Consider the following 26,232-nt stretch of genomic DNA (forward strand, 5'->3'; position numbering starts at 1 on the left):
GGGTGCTCATTAGGTCGATCGCGATCTACCGGTCGATCGCGGAGGTTGTGTCAGTCGTTCGCCAGCCAGGCATTAAAAAAATAGTCCTAAAAATGAGCGATCATAAATCTTCACTATGACGTCACTTTCGTCACTTGATTGACATTCACGGCACCCGAGGGTCTTCTGAGATGACGCTGGCTGCTGCCAGCTCATTATTAAGAAAAAATTACAGACAGGAAGGCGAGAAACACTTTTTATTTCAACAGACTCTGGCGCCGTGCCTGTCGTCAAAACTCCAAAGACCGACTGCATAGTTCCTGCCTTCACAATAAAAGCTCTGCTTCATCCTGCCTGCGCTAAGAGTCTCAGAAAGCTGGCGTGCACAAGCTAGCAAGCTACGGAGTTTGCCGCCAATGTATTTCTTGTAAAGTGTGTACAAAGGAGTATGGAAGCTGGACAAATAAGATGACAAAAACCAACCACTTTCATGTGGTATTGGACAGAAAGGAGGACTTTTTTTCTCCTCCATTTGAAAATTCGGACGTTATCAGTACCACTGTATGATTCCAATCAAAGCAAGTCATCAGAATCAGGTAATACACCAACTTATATTCTTGTCTTCATGAAAGAAAGGAATCTATATGTGTTAAACATGCTTGTATTATCATTGAACACCTTTTAACTTGTTAACAATATTAACTATATGTGTTAAACATGCTTGTATTATCTTTAAACACCTTTAACTTGTTAACAATATTAAGTATATGTGTTAAACATGCTTGCATTATCTTTAAACAATTTAACATGTTAACAATGTTAACTATATGTATTCAACATTCTTGTATTATCATTAAACACCTTTAATTTATTAACAATATTAACTATATGTGTTAAACATGCTTGTATTATCATTAAACACCTTTAACTTGTTAACAAAACATATATTTCATAAATAAGTAAATATAAATTATATATATGAATGAGGTAGATCCCCACGACTTGATCAATTGAAAAGTAGCTCGCCTGCAGAAAAAGTGTGAGCACCCCTGCCTTACTGGAGGGCATGTTCAGTCGCTTCGGGACTGCAGATATCCTACACAGCGACCAGGGCAGGAATTTTGAATCCAGGGTTTTTGCTGCCCTGTGTGAAAGACTAGACATGCAAAAGATACGCACGACTCCCTTGCACCCGCAAAGTGATGGACCAGTAGAGCGGTTTAACCGCACCATGCAGCAGCAACTAGCTATCCTCACCGCCAACCATCAGCATGACTGGGACCGACATATTCCATTAGTGCTGATGGCTGCGTCTTTGAGAAATCTGGGGGGAATATTATCATGTTCTGTGGCTTTGTTTGGCTGCAGCGAGCTGAGTTTCTTTAACACATCATCAGTTTTAACTTTGACAAACTTGAAGTCATCCTTGCATACCCCTTTGTTTTTGTAAAAGTCTTTGATGTGCTGTTCACTGCAGAGGCCTGAATGTGTGGGCAATTTGCTTACCAACGTGGAAGCGATGGTTGAGTAAAATCTGTCAAAGCAATTTGCCACATTCAGTTTGTCTGTGATGAGTGAGCTGTTTATTTTCAAGTTGAGGTTGGTGGTTATTGTTTTGAGACTGCTGTGGCCCAATTGTTTCAGCGTCTTCCAGAGTTTTTGCGGGTTATTTTTATTTTCCGCTATTTTTCCCTTGAAGTAACTGGATTTGGCCTTCCTGATCATATTAGTTTTTTGTATTCTTTAAGGAGCTGTTCAGTCCTGTTTTTAGTGAACTTAGCGTGTTTGTCATTTCTAAGTTTCATGGCTTATATTATGTCTGCATTGATCCAGGGTTCTGTTCTGGATGTTACCCTGGAAGCTTTCATGGGTGCTAGCTGGTCAGATACATGCAGGAAGTTGGATTTGAAGCATGCCCATGCTTTTTCAACCGATGAGCAATTTAGTACATTTGACCAGTCCAGTCTCTCCAGGGCTGCTGTTAGAGCTTCGCTGGTGTACTTTTTCATCGATCTGAATCTTATTGTGTTGTGACAATCTGATACAGATTTCTGAATTTTATGTGTGCAGAAAATGATGAAGTGATCACTTATTCCGCACTCGATTACACCGCTTCTGGAGATCTTGGTCCGGTCTGATGTCAAAATCAAATCAATGACTGTTTGAGCAGCAGGGCACGGCACACCCGTGTGAATTGAGTGATCAGCTGTTTCAGGCTATGTAGCTTACAGTAATTACTGATGGATTTGTAGATAGGAGTAATGTAGTAGTTAATGACTTTCCTGCGGTTTGCATGGGATTATTTTCAACTCAATGCCCACTTGACTCACGCTAATGCCCCTTTCCCACTGCACGATACCTACTGGACTTGACCTGGCCCTACTCAGCATGATGCTTTTCCACTCACATAAATGGATACGGTTTGTTGTAGCTTGTCAGTCTGGGTGCATTTGAGTATACACGTGCCAACGCAAGCTACCCTGTTGCTGCACAATTATACTCCACAGTCTGCACTTTGCTGCGCCGCTCTGTTTTCTTTCGCTGCCCTCTGTGTCTTCTTGGATAATCTTTATTGTGGTCAACAGCAGACCACGTTTGCTTCTTTGTTGTTGTTCACTACCATCTCACGTTGCAACTGATGCATCCAATGTGGAATTGTTTTGTTTGTTAACAATTTTCTGTGCTACTTTAAAGAGGGAACTGACACTATATATGAATCAAAATGAGTAATATTTTCTTTGACATATTTGACATATATATTACATCTGTCTCTATCCATCCATCCATCCATCCATCTATCCATCGATCTATCGATACTAATCTATCAAAAGTCTACCTTAAGAGCAGGGAAACCTGTGAAACAGACCTGTAGAGATGAAATAGCCTCTGTGTGTTTTCCTGACCTAGGGAATAACTATCCATCAAAGTAAGATTTGTTTATTTTATTAAAATCAATATTCCATTATTGATTTACATTAAAATAATAGCCCTTATTATACAAATACATTTAAGTTATTTTAAACACAAGCAATTATTTCAATAAAATCAAACCGTACATCAATACAATTAAACCTTGTAATAATAATCACCAACATTTGCAATTTATTTTTAATTGTTCTTGATTTCTTTTAAAAACTGAAATTAAAACAAAATAAATAGGAGCGTACCCAGTCAGGCGTGGTGTGCCAAACGACAAAAAAAATAATTCTCAAGGCTGAGTGGGTGTGGCCTTCTCCTGTAAACTTAACTGAGTCCTCTTCCGTGTTTACTGTGGACACTTCCTCATACACACACACACACACACACCAACAGGTAAGCTGTAGAGTATTTGTTTAACAATAATAATAAGGCTCACATTTCCCAAAAAAATGTGTTCATATAATATGTTTGCTCTTGTGTAATCTACAACAACATTGTATTTTTAATATGTTTCTGTTTCCCTTTACTTATTGGCGACTTCTTTTACAGGAAAAAAATCAATATTGAGAACTTTCCTGTTGACGCCCAATCATGGTGAGACGCTGTGGGCTGCTCACTAACAACAGGGAGCCAGGTACGGATAAATCATATATCACTATTAAATAATAATCAATTCAAACAAAGTGATAATTTCAACATGTAAAAAGAATGTCAGAAACAAAGTCACTATAACTACAACTACTCCTGACTCGTGGCAAAATTAAACCACACATGTCTTGAGATGTCAGTGTAAACAGGCTGAGCACAATTAGAAGAAAGTTAGACTTGATGTATCTTAAGGCAGTGGTCCCCAACCTTTTTGGGGACTGCAGGGACTGTATCCCTGCAGACTGTATTAATCTATATTGATATATAATGTAGGAATCACCGCACCTCTATTGTCGAGGCGGCTGATTGGAGCTGTGGCCGCAAGGTAGTTGGTGCCTGTCGTGGCGGTAATCCTAGAACCCGTTGGTGGACACCGACGGTGAGGGATGCCGTCAAGCTGAAGAAGGAGTCCTATCGGGTTCTTTTGGCTCATAGAACTCCTGAGGCAGCAGACAGGTACCGACGGGCCAAGCGGTGTGCGGCTTCAGCGGTCGCGGAGGCAAAAACTCGGACATGGGAGGAGTTCGGAGAAGCCATGGAAAAAGACTTCCGGACGGCTTCGAAGCGATTCTGGACCACCATCTGCCGCCTCAGGAAGGGGAAGCAGTGCGCTATCAACACCGTGTATGGTGAGGATGGTGTTCTGCTGACCTCGACTGCGGATGTTGTGGATCGGTGGAGGGAATACTTCGAAGACCTCCTCAATCCCACCAACACGTCTTCCTATGAGGAAGCAGTGCCTGGGGAATCTGTGGTGGGCTCTCCTATTTCTGGGGCTGAGGTTGCTGAGGTAGTTAAAAAGCTCCTCGGTGGCAAGGCCCCGGGGGTAGATGAGATCCGCCCAGAGTTCCTTAAGACTCTGGATGTTGTGGGGCTGTCTTGGTTGACAAGACTCTGCAGCATCGCGTGGACATCGGGGGCAGTACCTCTGGATTGGCAGACCGGGGTGGTGGTTCCTCTCTTTAAGAAGGGGAACCGGAGGGTGTGTTCTAACTATCGTGGGATCACACTCCTCAGCCTTCCCGGTAAGGTCTATTCAGGTGTACTGGAGAGGAGGCTACGCCGGCTAGTCAAACCTAGGATTCAGGAGTAACAGTGTGGTTTTCGTCCTGGTCGTGGAACTGTGGACCAGCTCTATACTCTCGGCAGGGTCCTTGAGGGTGCATGGGAGTTTGCCCAACCAGTCTACATGTGCTTTGTGGACTTGGAGAAGGCATTCGACCGTGTCCCTCGGGAAGTCCTGTGGGGAGTGCTCAGAGAGTATGGGGTATCGGACTGTCTGATTGTGGCGGTCCGCTCCCTGTATGATCAGTGTCAGAGCTTGGTCCGCATTGCCGGACACGTTTCCAGTGAGGGTTGGACTCCGCCAAGGCTGCCCTTTGTCACCGATTCTGTTCAAAACTTTTATGGACAGAATTTCTAGGCGCAGTCAAGGCGTTGAGGGGATCTGGTTTGGTGGCTGCAGGATTAGGTCTCTGCTTTTTGCAGATGATGTGGTCCTGATGGCTTCATCAGGCCAGGATCTTCAGCTGTCACTGGATCGGTTCGCAGCTCAGTGTGAAGCGACTGGGATGAGAATCAGCACCTCCAAGTCCGAGTCCATGGTTCTCGCCCGGAAAAGGGTGGAGTGCCATCTCCGGGTTGCGGAGGAGACTCTGCCCCAAGTGGAGGAGTTCAAGTACCTAGGAGTCTTGTTCACGAGTGAGGGAAGAGTGGATCGTGAGATCGACAGGCGGATCGGTGCGGCGTCTTCAGTAATGCGTACACTGTATCAATCCGTTGTGGTGAAGAACGAGATGAGCCGGAAGGCAAAGCTCTCAATTTACCGGTCGGTCTACGTTCCCATCCTCACCTATGGTCATGAGCTTCGGGTTATGACCGAAAGGACAAGATCACGAGTACAAGCGGCCGAAATGAGTTTCCTGCGCCGGGTGGCGGGGCTCTCCCTTAGAGATAGGGTGAGAAGCTCTGCCATCCGGGAGGAGCTCAAAATAAAGCCGCTGCTCCTCCACATCGAGAGGAGCCAGATGAGGTGGTTCGGGCATCTGGTCAGGATGCCACCCAAACGCCTCCCTAGGGAGGTGTTTAGGGCACGTCCGACCGGTAGGAGGCCACGGGGAAGACCCAGGACACGTTGGGAAGACTATGTCTCCCGGCTGGCCTGGGAACGCCTCGGGATCCCCCGGGAATAACTGGACGAAGTGGCTGGGGAGAGGGAAGTCTGGGCTTCCCTGCTTAGGCTGCTGCCCCCGCGACCCGACCTCGGATAAGCGGAAGAAGATGGATGGATGGATGTAGGAACCAGAAATATTAATAACAGAAAGAAACAACCCTTTTGTGTGAATGAGTGTAAATGGGGGAGGGAGGTTTTTTGTGTTGGTGCACAAATTGTAAGTGTATCTTGTGTTTTTATGTTGATAAAATAAAAAGTTTTTTTTTTAAATTTTTTTTTTTTATTACTTGTGCGGCCCGGTGCCAATCGATCCACGGACCAGTACCAGGCCGCAGCCCGGTGGTTGGGGACCACTGTCTTAAGGGACTGTTCTTAGACAAGTTGTAGTCAGACCAGTCCTCAAAAAGCATACCTCTGTCTGTCCAACTTCCATCCAATCTTATCTCTGCCTTGTCTGTCCAAAGTCGCAGAGTAACTTGTCCTTCAGCCATATCTGTCCCTTCATGATATTGCTTAAATGTTTTAATTAGGCTTAATAAAAGTGCACAATGTCAATTACTTTTGGATCTTATAGTGGACCATGCAGTCCTCATCTCCCACCTGATACACTGAGTTGGCCTATACGGTTTTGTGCTAAAATATTTTACTTCATTCCGCTCCAATAGTAAATTCTCAGTGATGATTACTGATTTTTTTCCGATACAGTTGCTCTCCTTTTTTTCTGATGTTCAATCTTGGGCCAGTAATATTCTTACTCTATATGACTCAATTAGGTTTAATCATCTCCAGACACATTGTCTATCTTTTTACCTTTTATTACAACTTTTGTGTACGTGTGTATGTGTGTGTGTGTGTGTGTGTGTGTGTGTGTGTGTGTGTGTGTGTGTGTGTGGTGTGTGTGTGTGTGGTTCAGTTCCTTTAAAGGGCATTGAAGTAGCGCTGGAGGTGAAGGACCACGTGGCCACAGTAGTGTCCACTCTGCACTATGATAACAAGGAGGACAAAGCCATAGAAGCTGTTTTTGTCTTCCCTCTGCCCGGAGATGCTGCTGTCTGCCATTTCAGCGCTAAGGTCGGACAGACTGAGATTGTGGCCGAGGTGAAGGAGAAACAGGAGGTGAGTCGCATGCATCCCGAAGACGAAATGGCTGAAAAAGAGCGTCCGCAACCAGGTTTTGTCCTCTACAGGCCCGCGAGGAGTACGACGACGCTTTGAGCTCAGGGCAGCAGGCCTTCCTCCTGGAGGAGAGTGAGCAGAGCTCGGATATCTTCTCTCTCAGTGTGGGCAGTCTTCCTCCAGGAGAGAGCGCCTCCATCAGGCTGGAGTACATCATTGAGTTGGCTGTACAGGCGGATGACGCGCTGAGGTTTTGTTTGCCTGCGGTGCTCAACCCTCGCTACCAACCTCAGGGTAGGACACTTAGCAACACCTTTTTCATTCATGCTAATCTCATATCTGTTAATGTTATTAGGGTATATACAGTATTTACTAATGTCATGGAATACACGGTGTATTTTAATAATATTGGAACCAAATATTGGGGCTGAAAAATGTAGGAAAACCCTGATGTAGATATTTAAGACTTGGCAGAGTTCTTGTTGATTGTACGATGTTTCCAGGGAGTGAAGGTGGCGGCGTCCAGGTGACCTCTGTCCCCGCCTCTCAGGTGCCCTACAGTCTGTCTTTCTCTGCTCGGGTGTCCTCTCCTCGTCAGGTCTCCAAAATCGACTCCAACTGTTCCTTGGAGCCTCTGCAGTACCTCAACGCGGAGCAAAGCCAGGCTGTCGTACGTAAACGCTGACGACTGTTTGTCACGGTTGAGAAGTGCTATGTATGTATTTATTTATTCACTGGGTTTAGGTGAAACTGGCTGCAGGACACAAGTTTGACAGGGATGTTGAGCTGTTGATTTACTACCAGGACGCCCACCAGCCGGCTGCTGTGGTGGAGGCAGGTCAGGTGTCTGCCAAGCCTGGTGAGTTACTTCTAATTTCAAACTGATGTAAAACTATGCATTGAATGTGTTTGAATATTTTTATTGTGTTTCAGGCACACTGATGGGAGATGCGGTCGTGATGCTGAGTGTGTACCCGGAGTTCCCTCAGGCAGTGATGTCTTCACTGGCCTCAAGTGGAGAATTTGTGTTCTTACTAGATCGATCTGGAAGTATGAGTGGGACTCGCATCAGCAGCGCCAGGGTAATCAGAGGGTCAATAAACCATTCATTTGTCCTTCTTCCCGACGGTGGCCTTCACTCTTTGACTTTCACTTCCACACAGGACACTCTTCTGCTGCTTCTGAAGAGCTTACCAATGGGCTGCTACTTCAACATCTACAGTTTTGGATCTAGCTTTGAACACATCTTCCCGTAAGAAAGTACCCTTTGTCCTACCATTACATTCCTGGTAAGTCACACTGCATGAGTACATGTACTTGTGTGTATATTGAATGCAGTACGAGTGTGGAATACAGTGAGAAGACCATGGAAGAGGCTCTGAAGAAAGTCAAGGAGATGCAAGCTAACCTGGGAGGAACAGAGATCCTTCAGCCGCTCAAACACATTTACAACCAACCCTGCATTCCCAGTCAACCAAGACAAGTAATTTACACACCCATCTGCACTACTAGAGTCTTCTCACTGTAGCTGTAACACACATACACACACACACACACACACACACACACACACACACACACACACACACACACACACACTTAAAATATGTTGAACACGCTGAGAATGTATTGCTTTCTGAGTGTTAATCCTGAACCAACAACTTCTTGACATTACCAGTGTGACAGAACTGATGACAGCAGCGATGCGGTGTAAATTTTAAGTCCATTGTCAATTCCTCACAGCTTTTTGTCTTCACTGACGGCGAGGTGGGGAACACTAAAGAGGTTACCAGCCTGGTAAAGAAGAATTCCACCTCTCACAGGTCAAAGCGCACGCACGCACACACACAGAATAAGTTAGTGATACTGAAAAAAGGTAAAACATGTATTGCATATTCAATGTTAACTTTTTGTTAAAATAGGAAAAAGTGCCACAAATGTGAATTTTGAGACATTTAAGTGTTAAAAAAGTACATTGACCCTTGCTGTTTTTTTTAACTTCAGCAGTTACATTTAATACACATATCCATCATTTGTCTTGCTTCTTGTGTGTGTGTGTGTGTGTGTGTGTGTGTGTGTGTGTGTGTGTGTGTGTGTGGTGTGTGTGTGTGTGTGTGTGTGTGTGTGTGTGTGTGTGTGTGTGTGTGTGTGTGTGTGTGTGTTCTGGCAATGCTTACTTAATGGGGACATCGCTCTGTTTACACAGTCACCTTTAGGGGACCTCTGACAGTGTGGGGACAAAAAAACAGGTCCCCGAAAGGGAAACTTTTTTAAAAGATAGTCAGATCCATTCTGAAGATGCCTAAGTGATTTTTAAGCTTTGGCCCATAAAACATGTTTACTGGTTAGTTTGAGTGTGAGACTTTCAAACTTTCAAAATGGTCCTCAGCAGTCACGTACAAATTTGTGTGAATTATGCAAAATTATTTAAATTTGGTCCCCATGAACCATATTAACTCTTTTTTCCCCAGGGTCCCCAGTAAGAATGATCAGGGTTACTTCATCAATCCAGAGATTTAAAGACGTGTATGAGCTAACTGGGCAGTGGCCATTTTACCAAATTGTTTTTATGCCTCCACAACCTGTAGAAAGGGTGGTCCCCACAAGTGATGATCAAAAACTTGGTCCCCATTCCAAATGATAACGTGTGTGTGTGTGTGTGTGTGTGTGTGTGTGTGTGTGTGTGTGTGTGTGTGTGTGTGTGTGTGTGTGTGTGTGTGTGTGTGTGTGTGTGTGTGTGTGTGTGTGTGTGTGTGTGTGTGTGTGTGTGTGTGTGTGTGTGTGTGTGTGTGTGTGTGCCTAATGCTGGCATATAAGTAAAATGTCTTAATGTTATTTTGTATTAAATTTCACTTTGCTCCTCTCTTACCAAATAATATGAGCAACACCGCACAAGTCACTATAGGGCCTGATATATTAAAGGTTTGCATGCACTAAAACACGTGGAAACTTGACACCACATGCAAAGCTGATCGACTAAACGTTGTCAAAGTGGATTGCGTCTGTTAAGCGGTCAGAATTAGGCGTGCAATCCTTTTTGCGTCTTCTTCTTCATTAATATACACATTATATGCTGATCAGCAAAACACCCGCAATACTTGGAGGAGAAGATGCAAATATAATTATTTAGCACGCTCAATGTGAATAATTAACAGTAAAAAAAAGAAAAGAAAAAAAACCTTTGTCTATGTTTCCTAAGGTTAGTTGTTTCCAATTTGTTCCCATCCAGGGCTGCATACTTAAAAATCAAGTGATGCAGTGACCACATTCATATATATATATATATATTTTTTTTTAGGGCATAACATTTCAATATAAATTAAAAAATAAAGCTTAGTCTTGTTAGTTATGTGTGTCTGCTCTTAACATTGTACGTTTTTTTTTAGCACAAATAGACTAATTTCTTCCCTTTTGAATATATGTTCTTATACAAGTTTTCTGTCTGTTCGTTTATTAAGATCCTCATTAGCTGCAGCAATAGCTCTCTGTGGTCTACAATTTCAAAGACATGTACATTAAGGTGAAATAGAACACACACACATTAATTTATACATGACAAATAAGTTAAAATAACACCACATTTAAAGTAAAACTTTAATTACATACAATTGTTATGCTAGTATAGGATCACACAATAGCCATTTAAATAACATTTTGTTTAAAAAATTAAAGGTACGAATGATTTGCACGCAATCCAGTTAGAAACCAAAAATGAACCAACAGGACAAGAACATAATTAATATTCTTTCGTAAATGAAAAGTTACTGAATTCATTCTCATGATTAAACATTGCAGATGACCGTCCAAACATGCCAAAGTAAAAAACTCCAATATACACAAAACTTGTTTGAATGTAAGAAACGGAACATATGTTGTGCCTTTATGTACTATTATCCCCCCATGTTTAATTCTTTAATGTGCAGAGGGCCCACAAACCTATTAAGTCTTACTTCAGTGTATGTTTGAACCAAAGCGACTGTCTTGCAGGTGTTTCTCTTTTGGGATCGGCGAAGGTGCCAGCACTGCTCTCATCAATGGAATGGCTAAGGAGGGAGGAGGTCACGCTCAGTTCATAACAGGAGCCGACCGGATGCAACCAAAAGTACACCCTCATAAGCGCTAAACAATGAACATGATTTGTTTGATTAGAATACAATACATAGATTTGTACAAACTGCCTGTATTTGTTGCACAACCAGGTGATGCAAACACTACAGTTTGCTCTGCAACCAGCAGTGGAGGACATCTCGGTCACATGGGATCTGCCACAGGGAGTAACTGCTATTGTCCTGTCCCCGCCTCTCACAGCTATTTTCCAGGGTCAGAGGTCACTCATCTATGCTCAGCTCACAGGACAGGTATGAGTATAACCACTGTGAAGGGTGCTTTTCTTTCTTCAGTTGACACTAATGAATATGCGGGCGTGACAAGTAAAGGGCACAACAAATGTTGTCAACCAACATTTTTTCACTTCAAGACTATTTACAAAACACCCGACCACAACCACAACACCAGGAAACAATTGCTAAGCTCTGTACTATACATTGTATAAAACAGTGTCAAACCTGTTTTCAGAGAGGGTAATTGTGTTACAGTGAATATACTGTATCCCGTATGAATATAAATGTATACATGCCTCGTTTTTATTGCTTTAATATAAGTGTCCTGAGCCAATATTCGGTCCATATATGAGATACTATGGGCTTGCATGTAAAATATCTGATTGATATAAGCTCTAATACGAGCAGTACTACAGCGCATATTTGTGCAAAGTTGTTCTCCAATAAGAATGGAATATCATAGAATACAATATTTTTTTGAGTGTGTCATAGTCAGTTCCATATAATAACAATATTACATACAATATAATAACAATATATTATTATTGTTTCACAAATGCGTCACTTCCTGTCAATGAGAAAGGACGCAAAGAAGAAAAGCTCAGCTTCTGCTACCGGAGTTTTTGTTAAGTCTGAAGATTTTGACCACTGATTTGACCACTGATTTGCGATCACAGCCACAGGAGAGTCACCTGGCATCTTCGATCTGATTTTGGTCAGTTGAGAGGCACTGATGCGCTGAAATAAGGCGAGTGGAAGAGCCGTTAGCCTCAAGCCAAAGGCGCCTCCCGCAGTTCAAAGCGGTTGCCTAGCAACCAAAAGTTACGGCGAGTATCATTGTGACAGGGCACCGAATTAAACCAAGATCCTATGCGAAAGCTGTGAATAATGAAGGTGAACCAGATTAAATGGATATGGTCTCAGCAGAACAGTAAGTGGTCAGCTTTCTGCAATCAAAAGAAATTGAAATTGACATTAATACCATCGAAACATGCATCCCACTGAACGGAAGAAACAACAACGCCACTCCAGTCGTGCTTGTGACACTCGTAAACAGAAAATCTAAAATGGCATTGCTGAGACAGGGAAAGAAGCTGAAGGGAACAAATGTGTACATGAATGAGCATCTCACAAAACGTAATGCTGGAATCGCCAAGAAAGCACGCGACTTGAGAAGGCAGGGAAAAATCCAGGGAACTTGGAGCGCCAACTGTAAAATCTACATCAAGCTGAATGGAAGTCCAGAAGCAAGAGTAATTGTTGTCCATGACATCAAGGACCTGGACAATTTTTAAAGTTTACACAGCTACCACAACAACGATGATAATGGACTCTGACAGAAAACAAGCACCTAAATTCAGCATCGGCACTACTATGTTCCAAGGGACGACTAAACAAGAGGACCTAGATTCAGGATTGCATCCACCTACACTTATAGAGATTATTGAAACAACATCAAAGTTCGTTGAACAAGAAAATATGGAACTAAAAAATTTCTGCAACAAAGATCACAAAAACCAGGATTTGGAAAATGATATAGATCCAGATACAAATTTTTTCTCCCACATCAGTAATAGTTGTTTTTATTATACAGATGATCAATATAATAGCAACATTGAATGTGATAACAAATTGTCAATTATTCATTTTAATAGTAGAAGCTTGTATGCAAATTACAACAACAATAAGAACTTTTTGGAACACATCAACGAACCCTTCAAAGTGATTGCTGTCACAGAAACATGGATTGATGATAAAAAAGGAATAGATTTTGATCTGGAGGGATATGAACTAAACTACATCAACAGAACCAACAAAAATGGAGGAGGAGTAGCTGTGTACGTGATGAAGAACCTGAACTACAAAGTGGTAAAAAACATGTAATTTGCCATAGATAATATCTTAGAATGTATAACCATTGAAATATGTCAGGAAAAAAGCAAAAACATATTCATCAGTTGTATATATAGATCACCTAAGTCAAGTATAGAAACATTTGAAGAATGGATCAAGGCAACTTACATGGACAATGGTCAAAGAATAATGTTCTAATGTGGTGACTTTAATATTGACTTATTGAACCCCAACAAGCAAAAGTCTATTGATGACTTCATTGATACAATGTACAGCATCAGTCTATATCCTAAAATCACAAAGCCAAGCAGAATCACAGCACACTGTGCCACGCTTATTGATAATATTTTTACCAATGATTTTGATAATAACACTACAAGTGGTCTACTTATAAGCGACGTTAGTGATCATCTGCCAGTTTTTACAATATATGATGGAAACTACAAGAAGAACATGGAAGACAAAAGGACATTTCGAAGACTATGCACAGAGAAGAGGATGACTGCCTTCAAAATTGAGCTACAAAAGCAAGATTGGGACAATGTGTATAATGAAAAAGAGGTTGATGAAGCATATGAACATTTCTTAAACAAGTTCATAATACTTTATGACAAACATTGTCCATGGATACAACTCAGTAACAAGCAGAGAAAGAATAATCAACCATGGATGACAAAAGGATTAAAAAATGCTTGTAAGAAGAAGAATACACTATATAGAAAATGTATAGCACAAAAAACTATAGAGGCAGAAATTAAGTACAAAAAGTATAAAAACAAGTTAACAGACATACTACGATCATGTAGAAAAGAATATTACAGTGAATTATTGGACAGGAACAAAAATAATATGAGAGCAACATGGGGCATCCTCAATAGCATTATTAAAAATGGAACTAAGAGGGACTACCCTCAATACTTCTTAGATGAAAAAAAAAAAAAAGACAACATAAAGGAAGTAGTTGAAAGCTTCAATAATTATTTTGTAAATATTGGACCAAAATTGGAAGAAAGGATTCCAGACCCAGTTCCAATTGAGGACTATAATGATACCATAGAGCGAAATCCCAACTCCATGTTCCTCAGTAATGTGACACAGGAGGAAATAGTTACAATCGTGAAAACATGTAAATCTAAGACTTCAACTGATTGTAACGGAATTGATATGGAAACGATAAAAAAGGTTATTGAAGAGATCTCAGGACCATTAATGTATATCAGTAACCTATCATTTCAAACAGGTACATTTCCAAACAAAATGAAAATAGCTAAAGTTGCACCAATTTATAAGACTGGAGACAAACATCAATTTACAAATTATAGACCTGTTTCTCTACTTCCACAATTTTCTAAAATCATTGAAAAGCTGTTCAATAACAGATTAGAAAGTTTCATAAATAAAAATAGAATACTCGAAGAGAACCAATATGGATACAGAGCTAATGTTTCAACTTCAATGGCTTTAATTGAAATTACAGAAGAAATTACCAATGCAATAGATAGTAAAAAATGTGCGGCAGCGGTTTTTATGGATCTAACTAAAGCATTTGACACAATTAATCACAATATTTTAATCAAAAAACTAGAACGATATGGCATCAGAGGGTTAGTCTTAAACTGGATAAGAAGTTATCTAACGAACAGGAAACAATACGTGAAGCTAGGCGAACACACGTCTACAACGCTAAATATATCCTGTGGTGTACCTCAGGGATCAATATTAGGACCTAAATTATTCAATCTCTATATAAATGACATTTGTAAAGTTACAAAAGATTTAAAGTTAGTATTATTTGCAGATGATACAACAGCGTTTTGTTCAGGAGAGAACACACAGGAGATAATACAAATAATAACAGAAGAAATTAACAAATTAAAAAGATGGTTTGACAAAAACAGACTATCGTTGAATCTTAGTAAAACTAAAATAATGCTATTTGGTAACAGTAGAAGAGAAAGTCAAACACAAATACAAATAGACGGAATAGAAATTGAAAGAGTAAACGAAACCAAATTTCTAGGTATAATGATTGATGATAAATTGAACTGGAAATCTCACGTAAAAAATATACAACATAAAGTTGCAAGAAACACGTCAATAATGAATAAAGCAAAACATGTTCTAGACCAAAAATCCCTTCATATTCTCTACTGCTCACTAGTGTTACCATATCTGAGCTACTGTGTAGAAATATGGGGAAATAATTACAAAAGTACACTTCATTCATTAACAGTGTTACAAAAAAGATCAGTTAGAATAATACATAATGTTGGATATAGAGAACATAAAAAACCCTTTATTTATTGAATCAAAAATACTGAAATTCCACGACATAGTGAATTTGCAAACAGCTAAAATTATGCACAAAGCAAACTATAACCTGCTACCCAAGAATATACAACAATTCTTTTCAAAAAAAGAGGAGAAATATAATCTAAGAGAAAAACGTAATTTAAAACATTTGTTTGCACGTACAACACTTAGGACCTTCAGTATATCAGTATGTGGAATTAAATTATGGAATGGATTAAGCAAAGCAATCAAACAATGTACTAATATGATACACTTCAAGAAACTCTTCAAACTTAAAGTGTTTACAAAGTACAAAGAAGAAGAACCATGACAAACATTCTCAATTTATTTCATCCATCCATTCATTCATTCTTAAAGTAATCTTACTTATCTCATCATATGAAATATGACTTACTTCACCAATTATTATTATTAAATTCTTACTATTATTTATTTATTTATTTTTATTGTGATTACTTATGGAGTTTATTGTGAAAAAATTGTGAACAGGAAGTGAACAAAAAGTTTTGCAACTGTTATGTAAAGAAAAGGGGTAGGATTAAATAAGCTCTGCTTCTTCCTACTCCTTTTCGAACATGTTGAAAAGAAACTGGAAATTGTGATGTATCATGTTGTATGCTTGCATGTTCGAAATAAACTCAAACTCAAACTCAAAAAAAGAAAGAAAATTGAACTTGTCTTAAAAGGTTAATGGGAACTTTTTGAATCCCAACTCTTTTCCATAGTAAAACTTTAACTAATAACATCGGGTTTCCTCTGAACCGCATTTGTATCACATTTATCTGGATTTACATCAATTGATTTGCTCAGAATAATGAGTTTACATGAACTCAATTTATCATAAAGTACATTCATAATCACATTCAAAGCATATACCGTATTTTTCGGAGTATAAGTCGCTCCGGAGTATAAGTCGCACCGGCCGAAAATGTATAATAAAGAAGGAAAAAAACATATAAGCCGCATTTTTTGGGGAAATTTATTTGATAAAACCCAACGCCAAGAATAGACATTTGAAAGGCAATTTAAAATAAATAAAGAATAGTGAACAACAGGCTGAATAAGTGTACGTTATATGACGCATAAATAACCAACAGAGAACGTGCCTGGTATGTTAACGTAACATATTATGGTAAGAGTCATTCAAATAACTATAACATATAGAACATGCTATACGTTTACCAAACAATCTGTCACTCCTAATCGCTAAATCCCATGAAATCTTATATGTCTAGTCTCTTACGTGAATGAGCTAAATAATATTATTTGATATTTTACGGTAATGTGTTAATAATTTCACACATAAGTCGCTCCTGAGTATAAGTCGCACCCAAAACTGCGACTTATAGTCCCAAAAATACGGTAAGGTTGGTCTTTCTTTCTATTTCAGTGAAGTACAGTAATTAAAACAAAAAGTAGGTAGGCTATAGGCTACTAGGAGCTAACTGCTACACAACAGCTAAGCACACAATGGCACACAAGCTAGACAAACGTAATAAGTGTCCTTAATTGAACAATACTGCAGTCTAAAACATCACATTTGTCAATGTAAAAAGGGATTGAATAATTATAGTTGCATTTTACTATCAGATACAAAGTCTCCATTTCAGAAGCTTGTTAGAAATGATTGTGTAACAAACTTACAGCTTACTACCTACTTGAGTTACCTAATTGTTGTGGCCACTAAGTGTTGTCAAAAAAACAATTAACACTCCATTTCAATTTAAAGTCAGAATAAGTCCATTCCAGACAGTTAGTATTTTTAATTGTTTTCTGTTCGAGTAATTTCACAAGATCAAACCTTTTCTAACATTCGACACTACAAAACAAAAGTATGTATGTTTTGTGCTGATATCGAATGGGATCAATTTCTGTATCGGCCAATACCCAAGCCTCCAATATCTGTATTGGAAGTGAAAAGCTGTATGAGGACACCCCAAATGTAGGTGTTTATTTTTAGATAATAAAACATGTTTTGGAATATCTTGTTCCACGAGTAGAAAATTCTTAAGTTCAAAAGATATGCAGTTACACGCATATCTTTTTTTTCTTTCCAAACTGAAAAAATAAATACATTTTGCAATGAAGATTAGCCTTGAGTTTGATACCTGTGGTATAAAATATATTATACAGGAAATGTTTACACTTACATATACTGTAATGTACATAGCTAGATTGGGAGGTGTGTGTGTTCATTCCTAACCCTAACTTAATTCATATTTCCCTCAGAGTTCAGAGGCTAAAGACTGTTTTGTAACTGTCAAGTACAACCTGGCGGGCCATCCAACCCAGAATCAGATTCCCTTCACTCTCCAACCCACAGAGGAAACTGGGTAACATACAAAGTTGTTGTTCTTTTGTCATTTGACTAATACATATTTTTTGCATGCATAACACATATTTGTTTGGAACATGTTCAAATGTACTGTAAATTACTCTGATCTGTTTCAGAGTCAAACTGTGGCAAAAAGAAAGCCTTGATTGTCATAGAAGCGTAAAGCTGAATTAGCCACTCTTACAGGGAGCCTATATGTGCAAAACCAACTTTTCTTACCGACCGATACCTCTTTTTGTGTATTTGGGATCTGCATAAGTCCTGAAAATTTGAAATTAATTATATATATATATCGTACCATTTTTTTTCTTGAGTATTAAGTAGAGATGTCCGATAATATCGGACTGCCGATATTATCGGCCGAAAAATGCTTTAAAATGTGATATCGGAAATTATCTGTATCGGTTTCAAAATTATCGGTATCTGTTTCAAAAAGTAAAAATGTATGACTTTTTAAAACGCAGCTGTGTACACGGACGTAAGGAGAGGTACAGAGCGCCAATAAACCTTAAAGGCACTGCCTTTGCGTGCCGGCCCAATCACATAATATCAACGGCTTTTCACACACACAAGGTAATGCAAGGCATACTTGTTCCACAGCCATACAGGTCACACTGAGGGTGCCGTATAAACAACTTTAACACTGTTACAAATATGCGCCACACTGTGAACCCACACCAAACAAGAATGACAAACACATTTCGGGAGAACATCCGCACTGTAACACAACAGAACAAATACCCAGAACCCCTTGCAGCACTAACTCTTCCGGGACGCTACAATATACATCCCCCGCTACCTCCTTATGCTCTCTCAGGGAGAGCATGTCCCAAATTCCAAGCTGCTGTTTTGAGGCATGTTAAAATAAATTATGCACTTTGTGACTTCAATAATAAATCTGGCAGTGCCATGTTGGCACTTTTTTCCATAACTTGAGTTGATTTATTTTGGAAAACCTTGTTACATTGTTTAATGCATCCAGCGGGACATCACAACAAAATTAGGCATAATAATGTGTTAATTCCACAACTTTATATAACGGTATCGGTTGATATCAGAATCAGTAATTAAGAGTTGGACAATATCGGAATATCGGATATCAGCAAAAAAGCCATTATCGGACATCTCTAGTATTAAGTGTTCTAAATTTGAACGTACGTCAATTTTTAGTAGGAAATCAAGGCAACTCTTGATAATGAGGCCTTAGGTCACTGGTGTGTGTGTGACAGGAAGAAAAGCGCTGACTCGTGTTAAGTTTGCATGTATACATCTCTCTTCCTCGTACATAACACGACATTTCTTGTTCAGAAAACTTGGGTGCAAGATGATTTCATAATTGTTGTTTACTTATTGTTGATTCCGCCATATTGTACTGGCAACCAGGACTGAGGCAAATGTACCACCAATTTGGTCCCTGCATGCTAAATCTCCAGTCCTGTGGTAGCTTACAACCATGCAAAGTATGTCCAAATGTAACTTCATGAAATGGCAGATAGAGAAACGACCTTTTTTCTCATTTTCTTTCACCCCATGCAGTTTAACAATTCACAGGCTGAGCGCCCGGACCGTGATTCGCTCTTTGGAGACAGAGAAGAACAACTACGATTTAATGCCCTTCATGGAAAGGGAAGACAAAAAAGAGGAAGAAGATGGAGTTAAGCAGAAAGTGGTGGAGCTGAGTGTCCAATCAGGAGTTAGCAGTAGCCATACTGCCTTCATCGCTGTCCATAAGGGGGAAAGCAGCACCACTCAAGGACCTTTACTGCGTCAAATCATTCCAGTTCCCTGTAAGTGTCTTTTCCAAGAGCAGTTTAAACCCACAGCTTATTTTATGCGTAAGTAAAGAACAAAAATGACATCATACAGTCATCCTGGTTGCATAACACAACGCTTTAATAGTAATCAGCGACAAATCCAGTAAACATTCAAGTGACTTCGCCATTGACTCTGTGTCCAAACTACGGCATGTGGGTCTTCAGTGCGGCCCGCAAGACATCACAAGTTTAACAAGAAGATTGGACCGCGTAGTAGGGGTGTAACGGTACGTGTATTTGTATTGAACCGTTTCGGTACGGGGGTTTCGGTTCGGATCGGAGGTGTACCGAACGAGTTTCCACATGGACATATTAAGTAGCGTACCGCACGTGGTGTAAACAATCCACACCAGGGCACAACACACGGCATTCTAGCAGCGACCGGGCTACGATAGACTGACCATACGTCCTCTTTTCACCGTACATGTCCTCTTTTGCGGGGCTGTCAGGGAGGAGTTTCTTAAATGCCTCAAATGTCCGGCATTTTGAGTTAGGGTTGCATGTATTTTCAATGTACGTTCAGGGTTAAGAAGGGGTTAAAAACAAAACAAATTGTGCGTGCAGCAGCATTCGTGAGGGAGGGGCAAGACAGAGAGCGAGAGAGTTATGATAAACGCGCATGCGTCGCCAGGCTCTGCTTTTTATCCATAGATTTATCAGATTTATTTTTTTATTATCTATAGCAGCGGTGTCAAAAGTGTCCCGGCCGCCATTTGCGGCCCACAGCTAATGTTTTAAAGGCCCACGGCACATTCTAAAAATACTATTAAAATAAACAAAAACGTAACAAAAGTGAAATAAAAAAGCTTAAAGGTTAAATGTAATTTAGAAAAAGTTTCAATGTTGACTAATAAAACAAAGCTGTTTTTTTTTTCTTTCTAACTGTCATTGCTCAAAACATATTGAATCAAAATCAATGTTATTAAGAATTATTGACCTATCTAAGGTTCCGATTACTTCACATCAAATATTCCACTAAGAAAAATATTTTTGGTGGAAGATTTTGCAAATTTGGTAAATAAATAACCAAAAAATTTATATTTTGTTGTTTTCTTACTGTACCGAAAATGAACCGAACCGTGACCTCTAAACCGAGGTACGTACCGAACCGAAATTTTTGTGTACCGTTACACCCCTACCGCGTAGTGATTTTACCCAAATTTGTGCCCCTGTGAATTGATTCTGATGATTTTTTCCGCCCTCTAGTGGGCGAAGACAGAATTGATGGTCAAAAACCGTGAGTTTCATTTAATCAATTTTTATGACCAATCCAAACAACTTTTCCCACTCATGGTAACTATAACCAGCGAATAATGTCAACACGTTTAAGCGGTATATGTCATTTCAAATTTCACAAACCAAGTGCATAATGGATGATATGCAAAGCACTTTCCACACTTCCCCATGTTTGGCGCATTTTAGCTGCTTGATATTTCTGATTAATTACAAAACTTGTGATGTGCGATAGCTCCGATTTTCTTTCCAATTCCATAGAGTAAAAGCCAGGGTGGTATTGGCGATACCGATCTGATACCGATACTTTGTGCAAATATACCTAAAATGTTTGCAAACATTTAAAAAGTTGTGTATTTCAAATAATAACATATCTCATAGCATAGAGAATACAATATAGAGTTATTTAATGATTTTAATCTCTGAAGTATATTGAGGTAGTAGAGTGAATAACAATATAGTCAAGCTAATACAACAGAAAAAACAAGGATAAAATCATATCAAGTACATGAAAATGGTGTTTCAAACCATAAGTAAAATAATAAAAGCATTAAAATAAATAAGTTAAGAGCTACTATTAGAATATCAAGTAATTCAAAATTCAGTTACATGAACATGTAAACGGAAAAATATTGAACATATGACACTCAACAAAAGCATTCAACATTGACACATTGTTTCATTCACAAGTTTCGTTACTTTTTTACACTGTGTTCCTGTTAATATTGCACATTATCTAAAATACCTAAAGTATTTACAGTATCGATATTTTGACTTGAGAATCGATGATCTGTTGTGGGGGCGGTTGTTAAAGTTGAAGTAGTTGAAGTTTGTGTTGTTGTTCTGTCTGTTATATCTTGCTTTAATCAACGCAAACTGAAGTGTTATTTTTGTACAAATGATTGTTACGTCACAATCAACGCTCTGCTGTGTGGCGGAAAAAAAGCATCGTAAAGTGTGTATTTAAGGGTGCTTTTCTTTGTGTGCGCGCGTGCGGGCATCCATATGACAGCATATTGGCAATTACTCTAAAAAATATGGCTTTGTCCACAGTTGGTACTGTATTCTTACATGTTTGGCAAACTTCCCTCTTCAATTTGGTATGAAATTAATATGCAGACTTAAAACATTGCGATCGCAGATTGCGTGTAAAATAAGCTGCGTAAACGTGATCACAGATCACTCCGAGACAGCACACATAGTTGGAATAAATGATGATTAAAAAAATTAAGTTAGTGTAGTGATTTCGATATCAATTGTATTTATATGCTTATTTAATTACATTACACATATTTAATAACTATATAAGTACACTAACTTCAGAACTGTATAAACAGAACTGTAATAATATATTTTTTTTTTAGCCCAATACGGCCGCCAAGTCATAAACTTTGACACCACTGGACTAGACTTTGAAATCTAAACAATCCTATTATAGGAATCTACAAAAACAGTAAAAGAGTGAATAGTAGTGGGTTGTGCTTGTTGCTTCTGACCGTTATGTCTTCTTTTTTCAGCATTTCGTAACATGCCGCAGACGTGCTTGCGGGGTATGCCTATCTCTCCACCCAATGGTGGGTAAAAAACTAACACACACAATACATAATGTGCATCCACTAAACAACAAAATACAGCTAAACCTCTAAAGTCCAATTTAACGGAAATGGAATCAATCGGTTCCAGATTAAAACTATGGTCAGTGTATTTTTTTAAACTAACTACAGGTAATGTATGTGGGCTCTGTACCGAGGATGTCGTTGTGGCTTGTACAGCCCTTTGAGACACTTGTGATTTAGGGCTATATAAATAAACATTGATTGATTGATTGATGTTTCAATGAGTATTTTAGTCCACTTTAGCATTAATGACAAGTGTCTGATCGCTGGAGCTGTTGTCCCCGCGACCCGATTCCGCATAAGCGGTTGAAGACGGATGGATGGAATAAATAGTTGGAATAAATGATGATTAAAAAAATTAAGTTAGTGTAGTGATTTCGATATCAATTGTATTTATATGCTTATTTAATTACATTACACATATTTAATAACTATATAAGTACACTAACTTCAGAACTGTAATAATATATTTTTTTAGCCCAATACGGCCGCCAAGTCATAAACTTTGGACACCCCTGGACTAGACTTTGAAATCTAAACAATCCTATTATAGGAATCTACAAAAACAGTACTAGAGTGAATAGTAGTGGGTTGTGCTTGTTGCTTCTGACTGTTATGTATTCCTTTTTCAGCATGTAGCAAGCTGCGGATGATGTGTTATTTGTCGCCATCCCTTGGAGGTAAAAAACTAACACACACAATACATAATGTGCATCCACTAAACAACAAAATACAGCTAAACCTCTAAAGTCCAATTTAACGGAAATGGAATCAATCTGTTCCAGATTAAAACTATGGTCAGTGTATTTTTTTAAACTAACTACAGGTGATGTTTGAAAGAGTATTTTAGTCCACTTTAGCATTAATGACAAGTGTCTGATCGCTGGAGCTGTTGTCCCCGCGACCCGATTTCGCATAAGCGGTTGAAGACGGATGGATGGAATAAACAGTTGGAATAAATGATGATTAAAAAAATTAAGTTAGTGTAGTGATTTCGATATCAATTGTATTTATATGCTTATTTAATTACATTACACATATTTAAGAACTATATAAGTACACTAACTTCAGAACTGTATAAACAGAACTGTAATAATATATTTTTTTTAGCCCAATGCGGTTGCCAAGTCATTAACTTTGGACATTAATGACAAGTGTCTGATCGCTGGAGCTGTTGTCCCCGCGACCCGATTCCGGATAAGCGGTTGAAGACGGATGGATGGAATAAATAGTTGGACGTCGATCTCTCGGAGTGAAGTCACTGAGGTAGTTAGACAACTCCACGGTGGGCAAAGCTCCAGAGGTTGACGAGATTCGTCCAGAAATGCTGAAGGCTCTGGGTGTTGAGGGGCTGTCTTGGTTGATACGCCTTTTCAACATTGCGTGGAAGTCTGGGACAGTGCAGAGGGAGTGGCAGACTGGGGTGGTGGTTCCCCTATTCAAAAAGGGGGACAAGAGGGTGTGTGCTAATTACAGGGGTATCACACTACTCAGCCTCCCTGGGAAAGTTTACGCCAAGGTACTAGAAAGGAGGGTCCAGCCGATAGTCGAACCTCAGATTCAAGAGGAGCAATGTGGATTCCGTCCTGGTCGTGGATCAACTGACCGGCTCTTTACTCTTGCGGGAATCCTGGAGAAGGCCTGGGAGTATGCCTATCCAGTCTACATGTGCTTTGTGGTTTTGGGGAAGGCGTATGACCGGATCCCCAGGGAGATCCTGTGGGAGGTGCTGAGGGAGTACGGGGTGAGGGAGAACTGCTGATGGCCTCTGTACAACCAAAGCAAGAGTTGTGTCTGTGTGCTTGGATGTAGGTCGGATCCGTTTCCAGTGGGGGTTGGTCTCCGCCAGGGCTGCGCTCTGTCACCTATCCTGTTTGTGATTTTCATGGACAGGATTTCTAGGCAGAGTCGTAACCATGGCGTAGAGCAGGCCCGGGCAATTATTTTGACTCGGGGGGCCAAATTTAGAGAGAAAAATGTGTCTGGGGGCCTGCTATATCTATTTTTAGGAACACTAATACAAAACCTCACAATAATGTCTAATTAAAAGCTAAAAATGTTATGACAGACCGCCTGAAAAAATCGAATGAAATTTTAAATTTTTTTATTGAATGAGACACCCAGAATGTACATGAAAATAAAGAATGTAGGATCAAAATCTACCAAGTTAGCGCATCATTACGAAAAAATACAAAATTGCCAGAATAAAGTCAATAAACAAATTTTTATTACTTAAGGTTGCATGGCAAATAGTGTACCTTCAACACTTTTATTTATTTTATTTTCTCCCAAAGGTGTCGGTAAATCAATGTCACTGCATCTCACAATCACTTGTTTACAAATTGATTGAAATATTTTGCTCTTTAATTCTCATATAATAATCTCTTTTTTTTTCTCAAAGATTGTGATTCCATGCGGAAGAGAATGGTAAATGCAGGCCGTAAGTAGCATTAGTACTGTACCTGTCTTATTAGAGGAAGAGATAGATATCCAACAAATGTGTTGAACAACTATTTTTCCTACTAAATAGTTTACCTTTAAAACGCCAGAGTTTACCGTGCAGCAACTCAAGGCCTGTGTGTTTTCCAGCAAACTTGCATACAATTATTAATTGCTTTTGCTCTTTATTCCTTTGCAGGAAAAAATTTTGAAGAACAAAATTTTGATTTACTTAAAATGGGGATGCGAAGCTCTAAGAAGAAATCTGCACCAAGCACGAGGAATTCTGCGGATTCTTGTCAGTTGACAGCCTTTTTGATTATTTTAATTGCATCCATCCATTTTTTATTAATGTACGTGTTTGAATTTAGCTAATCCTTACCTGACAAAAACACAATGTATTATTGTGCTGTATATTTCTATGGTTGCGTGCATACAATGTTCTGAGCAAAATATTTTATATGTATGCTGTGTTCTGTAAAGTTGTTGAACATGAGTACACTATACTCCACACTGGTTTAATATAAGATGATTGGTCTTCAGTGAACTATCAAGTTGAATACTTGACAAGACCTCCTTTCCCCTGCAGGTGTTGAAAAAACTTTAGCCAGCTCGTCGCCTACAGACCCTTTGCTGCAGTTGGTTTCCCTCCAGAAGGCGTCGGGCAGCTGGGAGCTCAAACCCACTCTGGCTGCTGTGCTAGGAAAGACCAGCAAGGAGGTGGAGAAGCTGAAGCCTGCATCGGTGAGTCCTTGTTGGAAATGATAAATGTTCCAGGACACTTTTTCCCACGGTTGTTTATGCTATTTTCTTTCTTTTGATTGGATGAGCTCAGGCGAATGAGAACGTGTGGGCCACCATTCTGGCTCTGGTCTGGCTTCATGGCTTCAAGTCAGATGCTGAGGTCGAATGGAAGCTTCTGGCTAGGAAGGCTGCGTCATGGCTCCTTTCTCTGAATGGTAAACTAACTCACACAATTGTGTGATGTTAATATTTTTATCCCATGGAATGAGAATTTTGTGTGTGTTTTTTTTTCTTTCAAAGCACCTTCTGTGACCGACTGTGTTGTGGCTGCAAACACTCTGTTGGGCTGCAACGTACAAAAAGATACGCTGGGCCTGTGAGGTGTCCAATACAAAGAAACTTTGTCAACATTGCACTATTTTCATCCAATCTGCTTTTCTTGTCGGCATTCCTCTTCGATAAGTTGCTCATGGGTCAATGTCATGTTTTCTTACACAAATCAACTAAAAGTGGCAAACCTGAAACCTATAGAACCATAAACAACATTGTAGGGAGTGCATACAGCTACACAAAGGCCATACACACAACTGATTGTGTTGTCTTGAGGGATTTTATGCTAAAACTTTGATTCTAAATCCAGTCCCTTTATTATTCTAATATTTCATTCTCAAATAATTACTAAACATCACAATAAAGATTTCAAGTGGAA

General features: G+C 39.5%; 1 protein-coding gene across 3 annotated transcripts; it reads left to right on the plus strand.

Annotated features, from left to right (window-relative positions):
• The first annotated feature begins 452 nt into the window (after positions 1-452).
• Positions 453-26,232, plus strand: LOC133658242 (von Willebrand factor A domain-containing protein 5A-like). Of its 3 annotated transcripts, none has more exons than XM_062060059.1 (21): positions 453-575; positions 3,448-3,532; positions 6,633-6,835; positions 6,907-7,129; positions 7,339-7,505; positions 7,580-7,694; positions 7,769-7,917; positions 7,999-8,087; positions 8,174-8,318; positions 8,579-8,658; positions 10,823-10,937; positions 11,035-11,193; positions 17,572-17,675; positions 19,214-19,464; positions 22,242-22,298; positions 22,973-23,020; positions 24,742-24,780; positions 24,979-25,077; positions 25,369-25,523; positions 25,615-25,738; positions 25,824-26,232. In XM_062060059.1, exons 2-21 carry the CDS (start codon positions 3,490-3,492, stop codon positions 25,901-25,903), a joined length of 2,445 nt encoding a protein of 814 aa, XP_061916043.1. In that variant the 5' UTR covers positions 453-575; positions 3,448-3,489; the 3' UTR covers positions 25,904-26,232. The 3 variants fall into 3 exon arrangements, with proteins under 3 accessions (XP_061916043.1, XP_061916046.1, XP_061916045.1); XM_062060061.1 differs by lacking the exon at positions 453-575 and adding an exon at positions 3,257-3,291; XM_062060062.1 differs by lacking the exon at positions 22,242-22,298.

This window comes from Entelurus aequoreus, linkage group LG10, assembly GCF_033978785.1.
Source record: "Entelurus aequoreus isolate RoL-2023_Sb linkage group LG10, RoL_Eaeq_v1.1, whole genome shotgun sequence".
Classification (NCBI taxonomy): Eukaryota; Metazoa; Chordata; class Actinopteri; order Syngnathiformes; family Syngnathidae; genus Entelurus; species Entelurus aequoreus.

Coding starts and splice junctions, on each gene's coding strand:
- LOC133658242 (XM_062060059.1), top strand. CDS start 3,490: ATGGTGAGACGCTGTGGGCTGCTCACTAACAACAGGGAGCCAG. Junction 8,319..8,578: donor TTCCCAGTCAACCAAGACAA/GTAATTTACACA, acceptor AATTCCTCACAG/CTTTTTGTCTTCACTGACGG. Junction 22,299..22,972: donor GCCTATCTCTCCACCCAATG/GTGGGTAAAAAA, acceptor TTCCTTTTTCAG/CATGTAGCAAGCTGCGGATG.